Source organism: Felis catus, chromosome A2 (genome assembly GCF_018350175.1).
Source record: "Felis catus isolate Fca126 chromosome A2, F.catus_Fca126_mat1.0, whole genome shotgun sequence".
Classification (NCBI taxonomy): Eukaryota; Metazoa; Chordata; class Mammalia; order Carnivora; family Felidae; genus Felis; species Felis catus.
Genome location: NC_058369.1, coordinates 74,708,827 through 74,734,401, shown reverse-complemented (window position 1 = coordinate 74,734,401; position 25,575 = coordinate 74,708,827). Strand labels below are relative to the sequence as shown.

The window sequence follows — 25,575 nt, the reverse complement described above, 5'->3', positions numbered from 1 at the left end:
GAGTCCCTGCTCCTCTCAGCTCACACAGCAATAAGACAGTAGAAATGGGGATAGTGTTGATGGTTTTAAGTATCTAGATTTGTTCCTGCTATCTAGAACCTAGATGAATCAGAAAGTACTAAGGACTTATCCTTCTCAGAAGGCAGATCCGATACCAAGACCATTGCTAAAAATGCCCTAAATTTTTTAGAGAAGTTAAGTAGATTATCTTATAGCTAGGGATTAATAGTTTTGTTTTTTTTTTTAATTTTTTTTTCAATGTTTATTTATTTTTGGGACAGAGAGAGACAGAGCATGAACGGGGGAGGGGCAGAGAGAGAGGGAGACACAGAATCAGAAACAGGCTCCAGGCTCTGAGCCATCAGCCCAGAGCCTGACGCGGGGCTCAAACTCCCGGACCGCGAGATCGTGACCTGGCTGAAGTCGGACGCTTAACCGACTGCGCCACCCAGGCGCCCCGATAATAGTTTTGTGACTAAATGCCTCAATTGTTCTTCAATGTAGGCGTCACTATACCAACTTCTATATTATTTAACAATATATATGTATGGTTTGCATATGATTTCATCTGGCATACAGAATATGTGAAATGTATTTCTGATAAGGCTATCCTTCAAAGTAGCTTTTGAAATTAAAAATTCCAAAATTCATACTGCTGGTATAAATTCTAACATTTTTAAGAATTTTTTTAGAGAGAGAGAATGCACGAGCAGGGGAGAAGGGCAGAGGGAAAGAGAAAGAATCCCAAGCAGGCTCCCCACTCAGTGCCAGGCCTGACATGGGGCTCATTCCCACCACCCTGGGATCATGACCTGAGCCAAAATCAAGAGTCGGAGGCTTAAACCGACTGAGCCACCCAGGGACCCCTAAATTATAAACTATTGAGCTTAGAACAGGTCAGTTGAAAAATCAGTAGAGTGGTGGTTTATTCACAATGATAAATTACATTTTTCCAGGACCAAATGTGAGGTGCTAGAGTCCACACACACACACACACACACACATCTAAAATAGGAAGCCCAGAACTATGAGACACCACCATAGGATGAGTTCAGTAGCCCTTTCTAATTATATCCATTCAAACCTGCCTGCTGGTTAGGGGTAAGAAGGAAGACTGGTCACCTCTGAAAATGAGGATGCCATTTTATGAGAAAAATTCATCAGCATCATTCTAATGAGTTACGGTCTTTGTTGTGAGAAATGAGAAATGCCATGGTCTCACCCTAAAGAACACTAAAAAAAGCATTACAAAGAGGAAATTGAAAAAGTAATATATGTTACGGTGATGAGAACAACTTTTTTTCTGATTGAACAGATAGATAAATATTGCAAGCAAAGATCAAAATACATTTAATTTTGCCACAACAATGGATATTTTCTTCACAAAAAGCTTATGAATCATCCTGGACTCATGGACCTCGGACAGGGATAAACAGATGCATCTTTAATGACTCTTGGAGTGGTTTCATTCCCCACCGCTCTTTTTTTTTTAGATGCTTGTTTTGTTGTTTATATTAATTTAAATTTAGTTTTGCGGGCTGAATGCCCCACAGCACTAGGTGATTCTAAATATGGGCAGCACTTTCTTGAGCAATTGCCAAACCTTTCCTTCACCAGTTCCAACTGCTCCAAAGAACCTAGAATATTGGAGACCACTGGTCCCCGATTGAAGGGTTTTTTTTTTGTTATCATTGCTATTGCTTTCTTTTTTTTTCCCCTTCCCATCTGGGAAGAAATATAAACTATACAGTTCATAGGTCTGGGGCTTCATTTAGGGATGTTTACTAAAGCTTCTAAGGACCAAGGCTGAGTCACACTAAAAGGTGTTCTCCCAAGCAATAAATAACATTAATCTGATTTAGTCCCTTAATCTGGCATCGGCAGGCAGAAGCAGAAATACTTCCCCACGCGCTAGGTGTTTTTTGCTGGTATTAAAACTTACAGTCTTAGGCAAAGCCATATAAAATCTTGCAAAAGTTGGCCTTTCTGCAAAACGATGGCTTCACGACAGTTATGATCCTCTTTTGAAGGGATAGATAATGTTTTAGGAATTCCTTAGTGTTGGCAGCTGCAAAGAAATAAATAGTAGTCAGAGTTTAATTTGTAGTCATTAGGGGACAAGGGGAAGCGATCGTGAAAGAACAGATGTTTCCAGTTCATCCTTAAGAATTCGTCTCTGCTATCTGTCACGTGGAACATCCTGCAGGACAAACATACTGACTTAAAACAGAATTGTAAAACCTCTTCAGAGACCTGGAAATTGGAGCATTACATCCCATTCACCACCATTTCCATTTCCTACCATTGACAATAAAGTGAGAGGCCACAAACCGAAACCAAGGCCACAATGGCTTGACGGCAGTTGCTTTTGTAGGAGATGTCACGCGTGCCCTTGTTACAGATTCGCCATGGATTGAACCATGCGTTTTTTAAAATTCCAATGAGGATTCTATAGATAGGAAAGTGGAACCACATTCTTAGACGAAGAGGGAGGGAGCTTTGTGAGAGCGCGGTGGAACTGAGCCCTCGTTTACCACAAAATGAATTCATCCGGATCCTGGTAGTGGAATCAAGATGGCAGGTATCTTACGATTGTGCTGTGGCCCTTGGGGAGGAACATCGTGCTATGCAAACAGAAGGTCATTCCCCACCGTGTGCCTGTCATTCTTACTCTCCAGTGGGAAACCAGCAGTTTCAGTGTATGTTCTTGGGAACCAGAGATCCCGATGGATCTACTTCGACCTATTCCCCTGACTTCTTCAGGCATTAAAACCAGCAAATCGCTTTACAATCAAAGTGATTTTATTTTGGGGCGCCTGGGTGGCTCAGTCGGTTAAGCGTCTGACTTCGGCTCGGGTCATGATCTCGCGGTCGGTGAGTTCGAGCCCCGCGTCGGGCTCTGTGCTGACAGCTCAGAGCCTGGAACTTGTTTCAGATTCTGTGTCTCCCTCTCTCTCTGACCCTCCCCCGTTCATGCTCTGTCTCTCTCTGTCTCAAAAATAAATAAACGTTAAAAAAAATTTTTTTTAAATAAAAAAAACAAAGTGATTTTATTTTATTTTTTTCCAATATATGAAATTCAAAGTGATTTAAAAACAAAATTTAGGGTCATCAGATATTTTTCAGACTCCCCAAAGCTAGAATAGTGCCAGGCACAGAGTGGGCGCTCATTAGTGGGATGTAGAAATCAAATTTTAATAATATTGGCCTTCTTCTAAGATTAAACAAAAACACCTGCTACTTTTCAGGAGGAAATAAAAACCACTTGCAATGAAGGGTGAATTCAGCTGTCCAGGGAGCATGCAAATAGTCCTCAAAAGCAGGGACCTCGGGAGATCACCTCAAGCCACTGATAACTGTAGCTGTTTTCCCAGAAGGAGAAAAGAGCTTGCAGGACTCATCAATGGCAGGGGCTTTAGCATTATATAATTGGTGCCATCTTGACCGTCCCGCCCACTGGGAACCTGGGCTTTCTTCCTCGTTGGCAGGTTGCTGGTGCCAGAGGCAGCAGGATTTACAGAATGTTCCTGTTAATCCAAAAAGAAAGGATTTTCACAAATTCAGATGGCCGGGTGATATCCCGGTCTTCTACCTGACAACAGGTGGTATGACCCAGTGCTGGGCACACAGCGGGCCCCCGAAACGATTTGCAGAGTGAGCGAGTGAGTGAGCGAGTGGATATGTAAGGGATCAGTTTGTGCATGAAGCAAATCCATGAATAAAACAACACCCTTAATTTTGAAGCCATTCAGAGTAAAGCAGAAATGTTCAATTGCCTGGCTTTTCTGGACAAAGTTGAAGAGCTTTTATCCCTTTGCTAGAATCATCTACAGTTACCCCCCATCCTCCACTCTTTTTGACAGTAAATGTGGCCAATATGTCTGTATTATCTCTTCATACAAATATACTTTCAATATGCAAAATATTAATATTTGTATGAACACCCAAACTCATTTACTCAAAGCCTTTGAGTATATACTAACCATAAGTGATAAATTTCCAAGGAATGGTCATGAACTAAAGTGGCAAGTTCTCTGTCCATTTCCAAAAGAATCTCTCCAAATTTCACTTCCCTTGCCTAAGGAAAATGGCATCTAGTGCTGAAGAGTCTTTTTATTTGGGCTTTTCTGGGAGAACCTTTTCTGTATCACTGGGTATTTCTTTCCAGTCATAGATAAAGCCAGTCCACTTTTGATTCCACATCATGCCCAATCAAACCTTGAGCTGATATCTTGCAAAATTGACTCTCTCCTCTTTTGTCTTCCTCATGCCTCCTTCTAGTTAAGTAAACGCAGAGTGGTAGAGGAAAAACAGCACCATGGAGAAATAAAGAACTCCCAAAGAATCCAGAGCTTACCTATATCTATCATTTAGTAGAGTAGAATAAATCTATCACTCAGATACAATTTGAAAACTTGGGTTGAAGGTGGACACCTATACTATGTTCGAGACAAGGATTCACTTCCTGGACACTGAGCCCTGCCCACCAGTCACTGCAGGAATAATCCATACTGGCAATTCCAATGACTCCACTTAGTTCTTATCTCAACATACGATCATCTTGTGCATGTTTAATTTAGTCTTTTGATTATCCTCTGGATCAAAATTTGTATTCTGTCAATGTTTCCTAATGCTTGAGTGGGAACCCAAATAAAAGAGAAATAGAAAATGTCACATTTCGAGGTGCCTAGGTGACTCAGTTGGTTAAGCATCCGACTTTGGCTCAGGTCATGATCTCACGGTTTGTGGGTTTGAGCCCCGCGTCGGGCTCTGTGCTGACAGCTCAGAGCCCGGAGCCTGCTTCCGATTCTGTGTCTCCCCTTCGCTGTCCCTCCCCTGCTCACACTCTGTGTGTGTCTCTCTCTGTCTCAAAAATAAATAAACTTACAAAAAATTGTAATGCCACATTTACAGTAAAATATGCAAGAACAGGTATTACAATGCATCTTAAAATGAAAAATTCACAACGACAACAACAACAAACCCCACCACACCTGCATTCAGAGTATGGAGTGTGCCAGATTCAGTTGTAGTGTTACTATAATAGGAACTGTCAACAGTTCAGAACGTGGCTGCGGCTGCTAACTTCGTTTTGCCAAAGGACTCAAGAAGGATTCAGGTCCAATAAGAATGATCATTGTATCAACTGAGTTGACTCTTACCTGGGAGACCTGTCAGCTCTCTGAGATGTGGAGTTTCTTCCACAACGTTTGCTGCTACTGGGCCGCATAACCAGGGTTCTGGCCGTGCTCTATAAGCAAATCATTCCTATAAGACACCTTTGGAATTGACATGATTTTTCCTGTCTTAGATCGTTAGGATCAAGTGGGATCCTTTTTCCCCCTGCCTTATCATTTGGAATTGGAAAACAAAGGCCTAGCCATTAGATTTCTTCTGTCTTCACAATTAAAGACAGTGTTTGAGAGTGGGCTTGGGAGTTTGGGGTAGGCTTGTGCTAATTAAAGAGAAGAGAACAAATGGAGACCCATAATGCACGTCTTTATCGTACCTTATAAATACCGCTAATCGCTGATGAGAATAATCTTGCTAAGATATTGCCAAAAGACTACGTCAAAACTCCTCCTGACTCTTCTGACCTTCCCTTGTGTTCGGTATATTACTGTTTTCTCCTTTGGTGGGCACTGGATTTCCCTGTGGTTGTTTTCAGGTTTTCAAAAGCTTCAGTAGAATTTCAGCAGCAAAGGCCTGGCAGTAGTTTCCATTTTCAAGTGGGTGGAAACTTCCACAATTAATGTTACACCTAGAGGCAACTACCTCCCCGAACTAAACTGAATTCATAGTTTATGGGAAAGTGTATATTCTGCTCACAATTTTAAATCCTCCCGTGAGTAGTTTGGTAAATCCTCTCTTCTCTCCCAAATCTCTTTCTTGCCTTCATTTCTCCTTTCCCTTCCAAGCATTCTTAGTTAACAAAGTCCTGTGTCCCCTAATTATTCACCCTTAATGGTTAAGGCAAAGGCAGTTCGTATCTTTACCTGTTTTTAAAATTATAGACAGGAATGGCTTAGAAAATACTCGCTAGTAGTCATGAATAAGTCTTGTTTATTTTTTTTAAGTTTATTTTGAGAGAGATAAGGAGAGAGAGCTCGTGCATATGCACAAGTGGGGGAGGGGCAGAGAAAGTGGGAAAGAGAGAGAGAGAGAGAGAGAGAGAGAATCCCAAGCAGGCTCTGCACTATCATCACAGAGCCTGACGTGGGGCTTGAACTCACAAACCATAAGATCATGACCTGAGCCAAAGTCAATGCTCGACCAACTGAGCCACCCGGCCGCCCCAGGTCATGTTCAATTTATACAAAACCACTTAACCATGGGCCCTAAATGCTAAAACTGGAAGAAAACCAAAGAGACGGTACATTCTTCTCACACGTGCCCTTCACACATTCAGGGCTGAGATAGCCTGAAAGGGTGGGAGAGCAGGATCTCTTCGTCACATGATTGACGGTATCCACCCCCTTCCCACAAAGTTGGGGAAAGAGGACAGAACGGTATAAGCATCAGAGCCTCTCACTGTCTCTGTCAACCTTCTCAGTGGCCACAGGCCATCCCATCCCCTTGGGTTTACATGCAGGCTCTTGCCCCACTACTTCTCTTAGGCACTCAGGGAAACGCAGTCTTCTACGGTGACTATAATCTGGTCCCTCTGTCTTTCCCTGTTGCAATGATTCTCCTCTCTTCAGCTGGCTCTGTTCCTGACAGGCTGAGGTGGGAAGCAGACAGATGGACATAAAAATGGCCTTTTTTTTTAGTGAACTGTCGTGAGAAGGCCTCTGCTCTCTGAGCCAACAGATGGCTCAAGCCAGCAGTCTCGTGAGGTCTTCTGAGGCCCAGCTGGAACCTTCCAAGGGCACATGGCTATGGGCAATGTGTTTTCCTCCAGCTGCACACTCCCCTGTCAGGGATTAGTTTTCTCCAGTCCACTCTTCGAGGCTATCTCTGTGATGCTGTTCCCCAGGGGGTCCTGCGGGACAGGATTTTAAATGGCTCAGACCGGTGATAACGGGTCCAGGGAAACACTCACACGTCTTTGCCTGCTCTCGGTGGGAGTATAGCAAGTGCCAATGCAGCACAGCCCTCTCTGTAGCTCTCTCTGTGTTTCTCTCTGTCTCTGTCTCTCTCTCTCATCCCTCTCCTTTCTCTTCCTTCCTCTTCCTCACTCTTCTGTCTTTTTCTCTCTTCCCTCCTCTGCTCAAAAGCACAGCCTCTCACCTTTAGAATCCTCAGGTGTATGTTCCCCAAACGTGAGGGGACAATATTTACTCAGCCACCTTCGTTAACCTGGAGGTGAGAAGAAACTCCCCATGCCCCATGCCCGGGAGTGAGGAAGACACACAGGATTTCCAAACTTTTCTGTGTCTGTCCTCTGAGATCTGGAATTGTCTGGCTGGTTTTCAGCATACGAGTCTGGTCCCTCCTTGAGAATGCAACATCTACTGAACGTTGGTGCTTCTATGGAAACTTCCAACTTAGCATTCTATTAAACTACTGTCTTCTGTTCCTCATGATAAACTGCTTTCATGGTGAAATCAATATGCAGAAAAATACAAAGGAGCTTACACAAATTAGTGCAAATGCCAGGAGTTACCACACAGGCACGTAAGCAAAATCAAGTTGCGAATGAACATTTATCGAACACCTATTTGGTCAGTCAAGTAGTATACGGTGATTTGTGTACATTACCCTATTTAGTCCTCATAATACCCTCACAAAGTGGACATTATTATTCTCATTTAACAGATGACTATCCTGAGGTTCTAGGAGGTGAAGTAATTCACCAACAATATCCCGCTGGTTAGTGGCAAAGCCTGGGCTTGAACTGGCCAGTGGGCAATTTTATTCCTCTATATGCATATCCTAAATTCTATTAAGGAGAATTACCTTCAATGGCTATTAAGATTTTAGAGGAGAGGATTCTTTTTATTGCTGTCATTGCTATCTTTGCAGCATCAGGTTTCATGCAAATTATCCTTCTCTTAATGTGACTGAATGATCCTGACACCTCGAATTCTTCACTCTTGTCTGTGAGTGTGTTTCCAAAGTTGAAAACCAATAGTAGAGCATCCAGGAGGGATCCTAATCCTAACTGACAGTGAGAAACAGTGGGTAGGTAGGTCTTCCCTGGAGGGGAGCACCTCTCAATACCCATAACACAAGTGTTCAGATGTACACCTTAAATTCTTTTTCAGAGTTGCTCATTAAAGAACTACGTGTCAGCCATTTTTTTTTTCACATCGGTCTAAGATAATTTGTCTCACATCCTGGACTTCAACGATGCCACCTTGAGACACATTGCCATTCCCTATGCCCATTCCCAAGCCAGACATTGTTAATCACTGGTGATGCTGTTTTTTTCCTGAACCTTAGAACCTTCAGAGTTCGAGGAAGCCATGGCCAACTGATTGGCGTTGCCTGCAAGATTAAATCCAGTTGTCTTTGGTTGAAGTGTCTTCCTCTACTGAAGCTCATCGGCTTCCCTTCATGCCTTTCTCATTCTCTGGTTCAGTTTCTCTGCTAAAGCTCCTCTCAACATCCACACCTCTCTTTTTCCCCATCTTGGACAGAACCAAATGCCAGGAGGCATGAGTTTGCATCTTGGAAAAATCCATTTTGTTTGGGGAATCATTGTATTCTCCTACTTTTCTTGGAATCAGCATCCTAGCCAGAGCTGCCAGAATAATTCTAAGTGGGTTTAACCTTACAACAGGAGCACAGTGAGACTAAACTCAATGTGTTGTATAAAGACAAAACCATCCCTTAAAGAAAGAGACAGAATGGCTGTTGCCAGGCCAGAAAGAAGGGGAAGATGATGGGCTGTTTCCGTCCTGGTGATCGCTCACACCAGCTCCCTCGCTCTCCGGGGCTCTTTGTTCAATGCTGGTGTTAACAAAAGCCTCTTGACCGAAAAGTGCTGAGGTTACACAAATATTTGGCAAAGAATTGTCTCTGCTGATGGATTGGAGATGCCGAGAAAGTCACCGATTTACCACGTTGACGGATTTCCTCTTCTTAAAGATATGAGCAACAAAATTACTTGTCAATTTGACATCTGCAAACACATTCTCCGTCGCAGAGTTTAACGGCGTGTCATAGACAATTACGACATGTGGCCCATCAGACGACTTGTCTGGGTGCCCGGGGCTTCTGTGATTCCACCCTCAGCTGCTGCTGATGACACTACATGCGGGCAGCGAATAAATTCAGGGCATGTTACCCTCCATCAGTTCAAATCCATCCCTACTGAGTACCTCAGCCAACCTGAAGTCCATAAGGGCACGGTAATGTAACGCGGTGACCCTGAATTGCTGAGATTTGCTACAGTCCCAAGATCATCTTTATGATGGCTAAAGTCAGAATTGTGGCTGAATTAACAACAGTCACTGTTGTGTGTAAGCCAACCCAATTTTTATGGAAACAGGGATACATGTGCTGTTTTACACCAGTGGCCATCTTAACGATATTTTTTAGGTGGTCTTGTGACACAGGCTTTATTCTCAGTTTTGGTTTATGCTCCCAACTCCTCTAAGGAGAAAGCCAAGGGGACATGAGCAGCAACCACCAAATAAGTCCCCTGTCAGAGAGGGCAGAACTCCTTTAGGTTGAAAGTTATCATTCCAGTACCAGTAAGGGCCTCGGCCTGGTTAGAGCATTCATCAGAGATGAGTCATTACTGTGAGAGCAGGGGCAAAGACATCGGGGATCATCGCAAACGATGCCTGAGCTGTTTGCTGTGGGATTGATGGGGCAATAACTTCACTCACAAATTTCTAATGTTGCAACCTAGGCATAAAGTAAGCCACGCTTTTTGAATGTAGGTGGAAGTCCACGAATCCAGCCACCCCCACGTCAAGGATTCATGGGGGCATTTTGTGTCGCACTTGGACACCTACGATAGCAGCGTAGCAACTGATCTGTGGTCCGTAGTCTCTCGCCACTTCAGTCCATTCTCTCCACACCTTTGTGTTCCTCCCCACCCCTCAAAAACCATCACTGAAGCCCCTGACCCAGGAATTGGACCCTTCCCTGGCAACCTGTCCCTGCTCCACTGTTTCAACCCTCTTGCTTGAAAACTAGTTAATGCCTCACCCCCATGTTTCTCACCTCCAGCTGGTCTCTTGTTTGGAGTAGGTTCTCCACTTTGCCAAATCCTACCCAACCCTCAAGACTCTGCCCCACCCCCAATTTCTTCGATCATGTCTTCCTGACCACTCTCATCGTTCTTCCTCTGATATCACTCATTCATTCCTAATAGTTCTTTGAGCACCCACCAGAAGGATATATAGACTCTTTTTTTTAATATTTTTTATGTTTATTTTTATTTTTGAGAGAGAGAGAGAGAAGGAGACAGAGCATGAGTAGGAGAGGGGCAGAGAGACAGAGGGAGACATAGAATCCGAAGCAGGTTCCAGGCTCCGAGCTGTCAGTGCAGAGCCCGATTCGGGGCTCGAACTCACGAACTGTGAGATCGATGACCTGAGCCAAAGTCAGACGCCTAACGGACTGAGCCACCCAGGTGCCCCAAGAGATTCTTTTTTCTCTTACTTTATTGATTTATTTTGAGAGAGAGAGAGAGAGAGAGAGCGCTCAGGGAGGGACAGAGAAAGAGGGAAACAGAGAATCCCAAGCAGGCTCCACGCTGTCAGCGCAGAGCCCAACCCACGGCTTGAACTCATGAACAGTGAGATTATGACCTGAGCCAAAATCAAGAGTCAGATGCTTCACCAACTGAGCCACCCAGGTGCCCCCTGGATACAGAGATTCTTACTGGATAGTCCTTGCCACTTTGTGGCACATATCATTTCTCTGTCGAATTGTTAGAATCTTGGCATGTGATGTACCCATCTTCTTGCTTCCTCCTCTGCCCCCAACTGTATCTTCTTGGTGTCCTCCATGGTGTATGACACCACACTCTAGGTAGAGAAGGGTCTGCACCCATTAGTTTGCTCCACCAGAGTCTTCAGCATCTGCTAGGAGAGCTGGAAGTTCTCTTGTGCAACTGATGCCTTGCTCAGGAGTCACAGCCTGCTGGCCTCGTTGGCTCAGTGACACATCCTTCCATCAGGAAATCCTTAGCACTGGGAGCCAGAAGCTCAAACTCGAAAGGCTGGTCTTAGGGCCTCGCATGTCTCAGAAGCATCCTCTCTCTCTTTGCCCTCGAGTCAGAGCTCCCCTAACACCAAACATCAGTTTTAATTTCCAGATTCACTTGGAATACGTGCAGATATGGATATTTCCCTTGACTAGCAAAAGGCCTTTAATTTAAAGTACAGTTTCCACAAGTAAAATCACCAGTTTTGGGCAAGGGCCAAAAGCCTCACACCATGGCTGCTTAGGCGTCTCTGGCTTCCTTTTGGAGATCTCTCTGGAGTCAGGATCCCAGGTGGCATCTGGGTGAGATCTGTGGAAACGCCAAGAAGAATCAGAGCCAACCCAAGCAGAATAGGCACGTCTGGGAATTTTTAGACAACACAGTGTGTGATCCTCTCTACCCACCATGAGTGGGAGATAGTTAAAATCAGCATGTGGTAGTGCACTGGGGAATATTAGAAAACTCGCCACGACGGGGCGCCTGGGTGGCTCAGTTGGTTAAGCGTCTGACTCTTGATTTCGGCTCAGGTCATGATCTCACGGTTAGTGGGTTGGAGCCCCTCAGAGGGCTCTGTGCTGACAGTGTGGTGCCTGCTTGGGATTCTCTCTCTCCCCCTCCCCTGCTCATGTGCTCTCTCTCTCTCTCTGTCTCTCTTTCAAAATAAATAAACTTAGGGAAAGACTCCCACAATGCACTGCCAAGTTTTTGACATGCTGAGATGGTCGCCCCAGCGCCCCTGCAAGGGGAACAAAAACTAGAAACCCATGGCTTCACAGAACGCTGCCCACCCCCGCCCCCCACCTGGCAGCCAAACCCTCCTTATTAAAGGTCCTGGGAGTCATGCAGTTCCAGATCCCTCTGGCTCGGCCACTAGTGTGTCCTACCCTCAGCAAGTGATGCTGGGGCTCACGAGAGAGAGGAGCCGGTGGGGAGGAGACGCCAGTGACACCATGTTTTAGTAATGTCGAACACGGTACTGGGAGCGAGGCTGCACTCAGGGGAAAGGCTGGGGGAGTCGTTTGCATTCGCCTTTCTTCTTTCCACCAGGAAAGCAGGCAAAGCGGCTCATTACCGCGAGGCGAGCACAGACTGGTGTCAATCTTCTCGGGGCACAATGCCTCCCAGCCTCTGTGTGCTCTGCAGCTGTCAGGTGCCGCGCCTCGCTCCCAAGCCTTCTCCCGGCTTAGACGCACACTGGCTCCTCAACACGGTGACATCCTGCCTAAAATAGAACCCACAGCCCTGCCCCCTGAATGCATCCGGCTTCCACAGGCCTTCCAGCGAGGCCGATCCCGTCGATCCCGTCGGGTGGGGCTTCTCAGGCCTAAGACACGGGGGAGCCAGAGGGGACAGGTGAGCGCAGGTGCGGGACAGGGGGCCTGCTCCCCAGGCCTCCCCACACTGCCCGTAGGGTCAGAGGAACAGCCTGTGAATCCTGAGCTGCTCAGAGCAGGACCACTCATCAAGAAGGCACTTATGTGCTCTAAAGGACTGATGCGGACCTGACCTTGCAGCGCTGATAGGGCGCGTTCAGGGCCATGCTGCGGGCGGGACGTTGCAGGTGCGCTCAGCGAGACTCTGGAGCTGCAGGCTCCCCAGGGACCTGCGCACCGCTCTCGCTCTCGCAGTACCTACTGGATCTTCACTGGCAGTAAGACAACTACCACCGATAGTTAGGATTCACACAGCGGCTCCGGTGGTGCTGCTCCACGGGGGCTTTGGTGGTGGGAACAACGGCCAGTGGGGAGGGGCAGTTTCTCCGTCATCATCTCGGTCACTGAACGGTGCGGGCTTGCGGCTCTTCCAGGGTCCTCGCTGCATCCGGGATCCCGAAGGTAGCTGAGTCTAGACACCATTCATTCCGAAGACATTTACTGAGAACCTATGTCCGAAGCCCTCTTGGAGTACAGTGTGGGCAGGAAACAGAATCATTTATAAACTCAGACCACAGGCAGCCTATTGCCTGGAGGAACATTGCAAATGGGACACAGTGCCCTCCCTGACAAGCGGGTCCCCTCCCGTGTCCTCCATGTGGTGGGCGCCAGGTGACATAATGGAAGACCAAGCATCCGGGGGTCAGCCGGACCTGGACTCCAGCTCTGTCACTTACAAACTCTTCCATCAGGTGACAGGTAGCCTCCATGGTCTTATCCACTTAAAGGGGGCGGGACTGACGCCCACCTCGTAGCTATTGTAAGAATGCGAAATGAATGAAACCATATACATGAGAGCGCTTCCTGGGACAGTATTATTAATATGTCCTGATGGCCCCCAGGCCACGTCACCACAGTTCACATCTGGGAGGGGACCCTGGAAGGTGACTCAAAAGATCCTGTGCTGTGCAGGAGGAAGCATCCAACCGCCGGTCCCGTGACTCCCCCAGGAGAGTCCATAAGCTGGGGAAACATCGATCATATTTTCCTTGTGCAAGGATTAAATTTGTCCCTAGCAACACACAACTGTGATCTACGTTTCCAGGCCTCACAGACGCGCTGCACATTTGCTGCCCTGCCCGCTGCTCCCTTTGTCCTTAGCACAGTGACTGGGTCCAGCCGGGCCCCTCCTGCTGGACACTCCACACCATCCCTTCACTGAAGCCAGAAGCTACCAGATGCAACAAGAAACCTCTGCCACCGGCCACCGGAGCCTTGAACCTCTAACCCTGAGGACCCAGTGTCAAACCCATTGTTTCAAATGCACGTTTTCAAAATTTCTGTCCTCCGTTGTCATGTCAACTCTATTTTAAGAGTTTCAAACATTTGTTTATGATTCCAGTTCTCTCGAGCCCTCAGAAAGCTGAGGCTCTTGGACTGAGCTGGTAGGCGGCACAGCTGGCAATGGAATCCTGTCTCCCTGACCCCAGAACCTGGGCTCTTGACCACCATGAGCACCAGGATGCCGACGCCCCAGTTCCGGTTGGGATGTCAGGGACTTTGAGCAAGGAGCAGGGTGTTGGTAGAATAGAGGAGAGTGAGGCAGAGGAAAGGGTGTGTGTTTGAGGTGCTCCTGTGGGTTAGGGAATGTGGCTCCCCAGTCAGACGTGGGCCTTTGTTGCCATGAGATGTCCATCTTCTCTCTGGTTCTAAGACAAAGTAGACATCTTGCTGTCCCTGGCAGAAATCCCAGGTTTATGCCCTCACTGCAGCTTGATTTTACTTTTAATAAGATGCTTCCCCCTTCCTTCCCATGCACTTGACTCGTGTGCTCATCCCTCCCGCAGACGCTCATGCCCTGCACTGGCTTCCCTACCCACATCTCCAGATGTGTTCACAGTCTCTGAATTCGCTCTCGGGAGCCACCTGCAGAAAGCAGGGCGTGAATCGTCTTCGGTTGCATGCGCAGACTCAGGGCAGAGCCCAGCGCCTCACCTTTGGGCCTGTCTCTTGCAGATTATTGGGACCATACCTCTGATGCCGAATCCGGGGCCATCGAGCCAAGCAGCGAGTGGCACTCAAGGCCTGCAAGTGCAGCCCATCACCCCCCAGCTCCTGACCAACGCCCAGGGCCAGATCATTGCCACGGTCATCGGGAACCAGATCCTGCCAGTGATCAACACCCAGGGCATCACGCTCTCACCCATCAAGCCCGGCCAGCAGGTAACCACTCCACATCTCCTTCCCACTCATCCTCTGTTTGGTCTCAGTCAATGGAAGAGTCATTTTTAAATCACAAAATATGGAATCCCTGATCCTACCATCTCAATGATTTTAAAAGGCAAGGCGCTCTTTTTTCATCCTTCGTGAATATGGGTAAGGACTAAGTAGCTGTCTAATCTAAAAATACAAATATATTAAATTATAAACAGAGACAGTGGCCTAAAATTCAATAGGGATGTGTTCTTGCTTCGACATTTGTGATACGTAATTTTCAGACAGTTTTTAAAAGGGGTCAAGAAGGAGCCAAGACCATTTATGTCCTAACTGTAAATGAAAAAAAAAAAAAAAATCACTCCATCGTGCACTAAAGCAGAGAACGTCCTGTAACAGGACAGGTGTGTACAATACACAGAAGTGGGAGTGACACACAGCTTTGTCCAAAGAGTTTTGAGTTCTCACAGAGAAAATGGTTTGGGGACTATCAATGGACACAGACGGAGTAGGAGTTAACCAGGTAAATAATGGGATCACAACATTCCAGGCCATGGGAACAGCAGGCCCAAAGGCAGGGAACGATGAAGGAGGATAGAGGTTGGGAGACAGAAGAAAGGCTCATGTGATGGGAGCACAGGGGCAGGCTGAGGGCAGTCATGGAAAGGGCTCCATGATCAAGCTGAAAAGGATGGTCTTTGTCTCTGTGTGATCTTGAACACATCACACACCGTCGTTGTGCCCCCCGTTTCCTCATCTGTAAAATGGGCATAACCGGTCCCTATCTCACAGAGCATTTTGTGAGGACTAAATGAATCAACATAGTGGTTAGTGCCTGGCCCACCATGAGCACTTACATAGTCACGAGGATGGTGATGATCATTTACCCTGCAGCCCCGGGAATCTGTCCAAGGTGTTTAAAGAGAGGAATGATATGCTCAGCGTTATTTTTCAAGAAGACAACTCTGGTAGCAGATGGAGGTTGAGCCGTAGTGATGAAATGTCTATTGCAAACAAGCCACTTAGGAGGCGACAGCAAAACGCAAAGAAGAATTTATGAAAGCACGTACTGGTAGCTGAAATAAGGGTCTGGATTATAGTAGCGCCCGGGACAGCATCTGAGAGTCATGAGTGCATACATTGTAGCTGAAAACAAATCCAACATCCAGAGAAACCATGACAAGAGAAGGAAGATCAGGAGAGCATGAGGGGCAAGAGAAGAAAGAAAGACAAAGCAAAGGAGTCACTTTGGGAGACATCAGCTTTTAAGGTAGGGAAGATGGAGGGAGAGGTAGAAAAGGTGGCTGAAAAAGCAGGAGAGGAATCCAGAGCGTAATAATCTAGCATCCAAGAGTGTTTAAAAAGTAGGCACTGAACGCAGTGTCAAATGCTACAGGGATGAAATCAGGCAAAGCAACCCCTCTGTATCTTTGTTGTACCATTTGAAAGTCTGAATCCACTCTATTTGAAACATTTTGAAACAAGCAGCTGGGGGAGTGAAGAAGCACAAGTCGGGCAAGGCTAAGATCCAGATGTGCAGTTGGAGGATGCGCTAACAAAAGAAAGGTGGTGGGAGGGGAAGACGAATACTCCCAGTGGGTGCAAGACTGAGTAGATGGCCTTAGGAGTTGTTGGAAAACCGTACAATGCAAAGCATCTAGCAAGGAAATAAAATTCAAAGGAAAAAGGAAGAAGAAAGCACTGATAAATTCTTCATCATTCATCTGCAACAAAGTAAAAGTCTCTCTCCAGAGACCTCGGCCATTTGGCTTCTGATCCAACCACAGGTACATCCCATTCTTGGTGGCACTCAAAGCCTATGCTTGGAAAATCCATTTGCTTGTTCAATAAAGATTTTTAAAAATCTGTTAATATGTATATTTATGGACCACCTACTATTTGTCAGGCACCGTACCTGGAAGCTGGGCTGGTCGACATGACAGATAACATGAGCCTTTCCTTCATGGAGTTCATGATCTAGCGAGGAAAATGGACATTCATCAAAGACTCGCACAAATATGTACCTAAGATCCACAGTAAGCGCCATGAGAGAGTAGCAAGGGGATCTATGAGCGTGTCTGGCAAGGAGACCTCGTCCACTGAGGGGCAAACGCCAGGAAAAACCAAGCCAGGTGTGAACTCACTTCCCAGAGACAGAGACTCTGGTCTCATGCCCTTTGGTTCTGCCTCCAAATCTAAATCACTGCCGGGCGGAAGTGGGGGCAAGTTTCCCAACCCCCCCCTTCTTCCTCAGCTTAATCACAGGCACTGGTACAGTCCCTGCCAAATATATCACTGAGAACTTCCTTCCCTTCTCCCCACTCCCGAGATCTCTCAGCTAGTTTATTTATTTTACGTAACATCTACAAGGTGCCATTGGATCCTCTACCTTCTACGTAGGTCCCCAGATAAGCCAAGAGCCTCTACATTTTATTGGCTTTTTAAGACCTATTTCTATCTGTTCAAAACTATGCTAAAATTATCTCTAAGGGGAGAAAGGAGATTGGCCTCTTTTCATACAATCTGCTAACAACTATTCCTGTCAGCAAAGCCAAGTTGTAAATTGCCACGAAGGTGATGAATTAATTACAAATCATTAACATTTAATACAAAGTAGCTCTCATCCTCACCTTGGAAGTCAGAGGAGAGTGTTTCGGTGATAGACTCTACCAGTTACATACAATTGCGGCCCTAGATTTGAGGCAATGCAGTTTTAATCCAGGAGAAGGACATAGCCAAGAAATGGCAAATGATGGCGCCATTCCTCCACTCCTTGCCCAAAGTAAATGTCGTTGATCCCTTGCCACAGTCCCTCTCATGCGCACAGATGCACCTCAGGAACATTCTCACACCACACCTGTTGGTCCCTAGAGCAAACTTCATTTTCGATACGGGATCATCTTGTCCTCTGCTGGTCTAACCACCATGACCATCTTCTTCACTGTAGAATTGGAGACCTAGCCATTGGGAAGAAACAGCCAGGCCCTTGTGTGTGGAGGCGATGCCTTGCAAATCCAATTTGTATCAGTAACAACCAACATCCCAGAGATCCGGACTGTCCTCGACGTACATACACATGCCTCCCTCATGTATGTGCATATGGAGAGAACACATGAGCACAGCTGGAAAAGAGTGACATTCGAACCGTCCGGAATCTCCCCAAGTCACCACAGGCACTCCCCGGGCAAGTGCCAGTGGTCTAGTCTAGTCCCAGAAAGATCAAGGGAACCAATGGTGAACCTGGTCAGAAATATCAGGAAATGGTAGAAATAAATGCAGGACTACTACTCTTTCTTCTCAGCATCAGCTCTGAAATAATTTGAAACACCTTGGAGCATATAGTAAAGTTAACAAGTTGGGTGAATCGACAGGAGGTGCACTAGTCTGAGTCCTGGATATAAAAGCTGGGATTCTGAGGATAGCGGATCATAAAATGCCCAAGAGTCCAAAAGTAAAAAGCTCAGAGCTGGAGGTATAAGGATAGTGGTCTTCAATTTTTTTCTTTAAATATAACCCTTTACATTGAAGAAATATAATACAGACAACCACTAAAAAATAAAGGATTTCTATCATACAGTAGAGAAGTTTCTCAATTTATTTTTTCATGTGATTTATGACAAATGCTTGATCTCACAAGAGCATGGTTCCAACAGTAAAATACGCCATAAATTACAGGAACAGAAAGTTCCCTGACTCAACACTCAGAAGGGAGTTCACTTCAGTGGAGTGAAGCACACAGCCCTTGGACCAGACAACCTGGGGTGATTTGTTTTAATTTAATAAAAATAATTGCATCTTCAATTTCATTTTAACATCTGCCTACCATTAACTAAAGGAACCTGAAGATCTAACAGTCGCCCATCAACTGCTCCTGATGATGCTTTATTCCAATGATAAAAGACTGAGATCCTGCAAAGTGACCATCCGAAATGCAAACAAAATATTTTTTCAAAATATACCAAGATTCGAGAGCCCTACATATACCCTTCACAGAATCACATCAGAGATTCTTGGGGAGCAGTTCAAGAGAATAAAATTCAGAAAAAGACTAGATAAAAGAAGAGACAGAAAGATGGAAGTATGTTTCTGTGCATAAAAAAAAAAAAGAAAAGAAACTACTTAATACAAATATTTGGTGGAGCTTGAAAGTAACCTTTTGTTCCCTCCATGGGACCCTGCAGCGCTGGTGAATTATGGTAAACTCTCCCACCAAAGGGAGAGTGTCCCAGATCCCCCAGGTCGCCCTACCTACCCTGTGACCGTGAACTCATAACTTCTCCATAAGCAGCACAGACGTCATTTTTGTGTATATTTATTCTTCCCTTGACTAAATTCCAGCAGAAGGGAGTGGGAGACATTTGAAAGGAAAAAAAAAATGTTGCAATTTGGAAAATCAAAGCGGGGAAATTTCCCAGAAATTAAATGCCATAGCTATAATGCTTGGAGACTGCCATCTATGAAAACACTCAATTTCTCCTCAAAAAGTAATCTTGGTGTTAACAGGAAACCAAAAGAAAGTAATTCATTTAAATTGACTCCCTGAGGCACTTGGGTGGCTCAGTTGGTTAAGCATCCGACTTCAGCTCAGGTCATGATCTCTCAGTTCGAGGGTTCGAGTCCCACGTCAGGCTCTGTGTTGACAGCTCAGAACCTGGAGCCTGCTTTGGATTCTGTGTCTCCCTCTCTCTACACCCCTTCCCTACTCATGCTCTGTCTCTCTCTCAAAAATAAATAAACATAAAAAAATTGTTAATAAAAATAAAATAGACTCCCCAGAATGCCATCTGATTATCCAAATCCATCCATTTTTTTTTTCCCAAGTAAATACAACATGTACTCCCTTACCTGTTTTTGAAAATCAACCACTCTTCCCAGCCCCTGCCTGAATCTGTGGTTCCCAATTTTTTTTTTCTTGGAACCACCCAGAATGAGACATAAATGAGGCATTTCCACCTACCAGGGTGGCGTTTTCCTAGATGGATGAAATGCATATCAGTGACTCCAACACAAAACAGCCCTTTGACCTTCCAGCCACACAACTGGGCATCTCGTCCTTCTGGTCTCCCCTTGTCACTCCCTGTCAAGCCCAGCCAACGAGCTCTCTGCACATGCTGTGCCCTGGCCTGGAATGCCTTTCCCACCTTCTCCCTCTGGAGAGCTCCAGCCACCATCCCTCCATCCAGGATGCCTCCTTCTCGAAGCTTCCCTGCATTGTTCCCTCAGCTCTGCTTTCCCCCTGCTCTATTCATTTTCATCAGCTGTGCTGTCATTAGGACTCTGTACCTGAAAGGCAGGAGCCAGAATGGCGGCCTCATTCCAGACTCTGCCCGTGGTGGGTATTCAAGCAATTGTGTTAGGTTTAATCGCTGCCCAATTAATGGAGTTTTCCTCTCCAGCATCCCAGAGCCATACTTCCAGAGCAGCCCAGCTCAGGCCCTTCTATGCCTTTCCAATTCCATGTGTTCTGTCAGTTTCCAGTATGTTCCACGTTAACGCCTCTAGGCAAGCTTGAGAAGAGCTTCCACACAGCACTGCCTTCTCTATTCATCTCTCTCCGGAATGTCAGCACCTTCCTCTCGCAGCACTCTCTCACCTTATTATCTCAACTACATCTAGTCCCTCATTTGCTGCCCTGCTCTGTCTCTGAAGAGCCCCAGTTGTGTGTCTCAGGCTTGTTTTAGGACCATGGTGGCCTTCCCTGCCTGTGTCTGGATGTCTCCCCTAAATCTTGCCCCCATCCTGCCCTCCACACCTCCTCCCAGCCTCACAGGGCCTGGTGTGAGGGACGCTGCTATCAGCCCTCTTTCTTGAGCCCACTGTACTCAACTCTCTTGCAGACAGGAAGTGTCTGAAGGAGTCTAATACCTGGGCTTCTTCCTGCTTAGGTTAAAGAGCTCTTTCAAGGTCACAGAGAGAACTAGAAGGAAAATCCAGAGAGTCTCCAGGACCCTACCAAAAGGATAGCTCCCTTTTTGCTTTTTTCAAACTTTCCAAAAGATAATTCAAATCTCCACTGAATGTCAGGTTTCAGGCCCTCAAAATGTTTCAAGTTAGCCTGACTTGATGTAAACCCTAAACCTTCGCACATCTAACACCGGAGCTCCTGTGCTACCCACAGTAGAGTGAGCTCCTCAGTAACACTCAGGCATACATTACGTCCTCCTCGTTCTTGAAGGTTCTTACTAAATCTGGGCTCTGGCTTCTCTTCTCTGGACATAATAAATCCACTTCCTTTACCCTTTTTCAAAGAGAAGCTCCTTCCAAAACCTCGTGTGGTCCCCCAACCATCAGCTTCACCTGGGAACTTGTTAGAAATGCAAATTCCTGAGCCCCATCCCAGACCGAATGCATCAGACACTCTGGGCGAGGGTGGGGGTGCATGATCTATGTTTTAACAGCCCTTCCAGGTGATTCTGACAAAAGCTAAATCTTGAGACCCACTGACTTAATTTCTCTTCAAACTATTATAAGGTACACAGTACACACTTGGAAAAATGCCAACCAGCGTGGGGAGGGAGAATCATGATGTCCCCCTATATGCTCTCGCTTCTGCCAGAACCCTTGGGGTTCTGTTCACGTTCTCATTGTACCACATGGGGATTTAGCCTGTGGTTCATTATGGCTCCCTCCCATTTGTAAAAGGTCAGACCTGCTCCATTTTGCCTTGGCGTAATTGGAGAGATTTTCTCTCCCCCAAGTTATCTCTATTTAATCCCATTTGAATTTCACTGTTTATATGCATTCATTTTTCCAACTTGTCTAGCACATTCTACACTTCATTCCATTTTCCAAGACACTTGTCACCTCCACTTATTTTTATGGCAATTGTGGATTTAATTAGGAAGTGCTTTATTCCAGGAACTAAAACGTTATTGAGGATAGACTGTGCGACACATGGAAGCTATATGGGGACCAGTGGCACAGAAAACAACAAAGTCTGGGAAGCGTGCTCATACTTGAATTTACTTTTGCTGAATACATTAAACACCCAGCAATTCCAAGCAACACAAACAAACCCACAAAGGCCGCCTCTGAAAGGCAACAGGAATCCTGTTCTATCCTGTGTGTCATTTCCTGTGCAAGATGGACGTTCCTTCCTCATTCCCCGGGTAATGCAAAGCCCCGGGCTAATATCAACTGCCCCCTTCCCTCTCCTTTTTTGTTGAGTCTGTGCTCTCAGCCTGTAAGAGACCGCTTGGGCTGCCATAACAAAGGGCCACAGAGACAGAGGGTGAAATTTATGGCCTCACGGTTCTGGAAGCTAGAAGCCCAAGGTCACTGTGTCAGCACGGATGCCTTCTCCTGAGGCCTCTCTCCTTGGCTTGCAGATGTCCTTTAGCATCCTGTGTCCTCACATGGGCTCTATACCAGTCTGTGTCCTAATCTCTTCTTTTAAGGACACCAGTCACACTGGATGAAGCCCCGCCCTACTGACCTCATTTTAAGTTAATTACCTCGTTGAAGAACTGATGTCCAATTATAGTCACATTCTGAGATACTGGAGGTTAGGACTTTAGCACATGAATTTGGGGTGGGACACATTTCAGCCCGTAACACAGCCTACTTACATCTGACTTACATACAGCTCAATAAAAGGCAAGAAAGTGATTATTGGAACTTAGATGGAAATAAATTCCAGCCCCTTTCGGCAGTGAAGTGAGGGTAAAGTGAATATATAGAAAATATGGTCAGATGAACATGATACTGACTGAGTAAAGTAACTTTCGGGTACTACAGATAAGCGGGACTGATCAGGCAAAGGACAGTCTGTAGGCAACTCCACTTGAGATGTGTCCCAAACTACACCAAAATCATCATGCTCTCGCCACCTGTGACTACCATGTTTCCTTTAAAAATATGACATTTTAAATACTTCGGGACCTGTAGAAAAGAATCCTGAACTCAAAAAATACTTACATTGTCATATTGAACAAAACAGATATGTTCAAAATGATAGATCGCCATCTACATTTGTGCCGATCAGCTCTCCCGGTGTGGCTCACCATGACCAATTTGAGCACATCTCATTTGCTTCCACGCCACCCAGTTAGAGCTGCCTGCCATCTCCCTGACTCATCGCTGTCTACAGTGGTAGACAGGAGTAGGGTGGCCGCGTGCCTACAGGAAGGAGGGCTGGCGCCTGGGTCAGACTTCCTTGGCTTCAAAGCCTGCTTATACCTGCCGTATGACCCCAGGTAGGCCACGCGGCCTTTTTAAGTCCGTTGCTTCTTCTGTAATGACAACACCGATACCGAATGAAGAGGGCTAATGCCAAGACTTAAAAGTATATGCAAAGACACGTGGGAAGTATCCCATAAATGGTAGCCATATGGTATCCATATAGTCAGACTCTCAAGAGCAAGACAATAGAACCAAACATTGGCCTTCATAAAAGCGTCTTACGTTTCCCTTTCCCTCCAGGAAGGGAAAGGAATCGTTTTTCCTTCAGGCTTCTAGCTTGTCCCTAATTCCCTGCACTTTCTTTTGGGAAACTATTCCAATGTTTTTTTTATGTGTTTTATTTTTTATTTTTTTTTATTTTTTTTTCAACGTTTATTTATTTTTGGGACAGAGACAGAGCATGAACGGGGGAGGGGCAGAGAGAGAGGGAGACACAGAATCGGAAACAGGCTCCAGGCTCTGAGCCATCAGCCCAGAGCCCGACGCGGGGCTCGAACTCACAGACCGCGAGATCGTGACCTGGCTGAAGTCGGACGCTTAACCGACTGCGCCACCCAGGCGCCCCTCCAATGTTTTTTTTTTTAAACTATTCTAATTTTTATGGCCAGTCATGTTTGAGGCATTTATACACCTATTTCTTTTGCCAATTATGCACTACAAGTAATGCATGATTTTCAGATTTAAGTCGGTGTCTGAAAAACAACATCATTAAATCTCATTAAAAAACATTTTTCTAATGCTGCGTACGTAAAGTCTATTAAAGTTTTATATTGAATCCCAGAGTTGTTTCAGGAAGTGGCTTAAATCTCTGCTTTCCCTTTTCTTATTTGATACATGTAGTTTAACCACAATATTTCTAAAGATTAATGCATCAAAATCACTAAACTAAGAATATCACAGATAAGGTTATTTTTTGGTCACTTACCTGGAAGAATTACAATTTTAGGGATGGGAAGTAACAGAGGTGGTCCCTCTACCATCCTCTTTTTCTGAGGGAAGAAGTTGTAAAAGAGGGTCAATCTCTGGGCTCATTTTGGTATGTACAAAAGGCTATCCTATCTGGACTTACAGGTGATTCTAATTTTTTTTAATGTGTATTTATTTTTGAGAGAGAGAGAGAGAGGGAGCAGGGGAGGGGCAGAGAGAGAGACACAGAATCTAAAGCAGGCTCCAGGCTCTGAGCTGTCAGCACAGAGCCCAACACGGGGCTCGAACCCATGAATGATGAGGTTGTGACCCGAGCCAAAGTTGGACGCTTAACCGACTGAGCCACCCAGGAGCCCCATGGGCTTACAAGTGATTCTAGAATTAACAGATACATGTTTACACTGGCCACTGGAATGAGATATGTGGGTTCCATTAAAGACGCTACTGCTTATATAATCTTGATTCTTGACAAGTAAGAACTTTTCAGGATTTTTATTAGTTTTTCCATACTGTCTGGTTGAACTTTGGAGGGAAAACAGAACCCCGGTGTCTTTTAAAAGTGCTTATTTACTTTGGAAGAAATATATCTTTGTTAGATTCTTAGATATCTTAGATTCATCTCATTCTCTGTGTGGACATAGAATGAGCTCTTAAAAGAACTGTTTAATTTTCTTCCTGAATTTCTTCTCCTGCATAGCTTAATGCATAAGCCCTAGTTTGCTTTTGACTCCTTTGTGAGATTGCAGCCCACTAATTTTTTTCTCTACTGAGTTGTGCCTGAGAAAGAAAAAATTTAATTGATTATTGTCTTACCCAGTTCCTTGATGGTGCTTTACCACACCCAGGGCCAATAAAATATTGATGGAATGGTAAAGACAGAAGACTATCTCATGATTCAGTGACTCAAAACTGTGAAAAGCTTTTGTCAAGTAACAATATTTGGAAGGACAACTCAATAAGCTAGAAGGGCTAGACTGACATGCAAATATCCATCACATTTTATTAAGCAAATTAAAAATAGATTTCATCTTTAATATGTGTCCCTACAGAATAAAAGTTACTGGATTCAATTGTTGATTATGTGCTCAGCAGATTGGCTAATTACTTTGGGCAGATGCTTGATGCATATTAATTTGGGTTCCATGTCAATTATGACTATCTTTGTTCACAATCCAGTCTCCACTTAGCACAATTCAGTAACAATGAGGATGTTCACTTGAAATGTAACTGCAAGCAATTCTGATGGGGGACAGAATGGCATCGTGGAAAGAGCCATGAGCTATGAGCGATAGCCTGGATTCTAATGTGTTCCAGACCCCATGATCTTGGGCCAGGCATTTACTCCTCATCTTCATGCTAGGCATAGCTGCTGCATAGGGATGTCATGTGAATCCAGGGAGCCAGAGCATCACCATGAGGGACCAGAAGGGGAACTAGCTCTTTATGCACATGTCCAAAGTAGCACCTTAGTAACAGTTCTTTGAAGGTAAAACATTAGCTGATGGTTACAAACACATTAGGGGATTTAAAAGACTGACGAATCCCAAGCGTTGGCAAGGATATAGAGCAGCTGGAATTTTCATATATTGCTTGTGGGAATATGACGTGCTACAACCATTGGAAATCAGGTTGGTGCTTTCTTTAAAAAGTTCAACATGTGTGTATAGTATGAGGCGATACTTTCATAGTTCCACTCCTAGGTATTTACATAAGAGAAACGAAAACACAAGTATGCACAAAGACTTGTACATAAACGTTTATGACCGCTTTATT

General features: G+C 45.4%; 1 protein-coding gene and 1 long non-coding RNA gene across 6 annotated transcripts in view; one reads left to right on the top strand and one right to left on the bottom strand.

The window, feature by feature from the left end:
- Positions 1 to 25,575, top strand: part of POU6F2 (POU class 6 homeobox 2) — a 496,186-nt gene that overhangs the window by 454,316 nt on the left and 16,295 nt on the right. For all 5 annotated transcript variants that reach the window (XM_045052200.1, XM_045052199.1, XM_023250205.2 and 2 more), the window contains one exon: positions 14,497 to 14,703. In XM_045052200.1, coding sequence (XP_044908135.1) covers positions 14,497 to 14,703 — 207 coding nt within the window. The remainder of the gene's footprint in view (positions 1 to 14,496; positions 14,704 to 25,575) is intronic.
- The window catches only part of LOC102899948, a 141,488-nt gene continuing 116,700 nt past the window's right edge, over positions 788 to 25,575 (bottom strand). The window contains exon 7 of the long non-coding RNA XR_006594094.1: positions 788 to 2,068. This is a non-coding gene — a long non-coding RNA (uncharacterized LOC102899948). The remainder of the gene's footprint in view (positions 2,069 to 25,575) is intronic.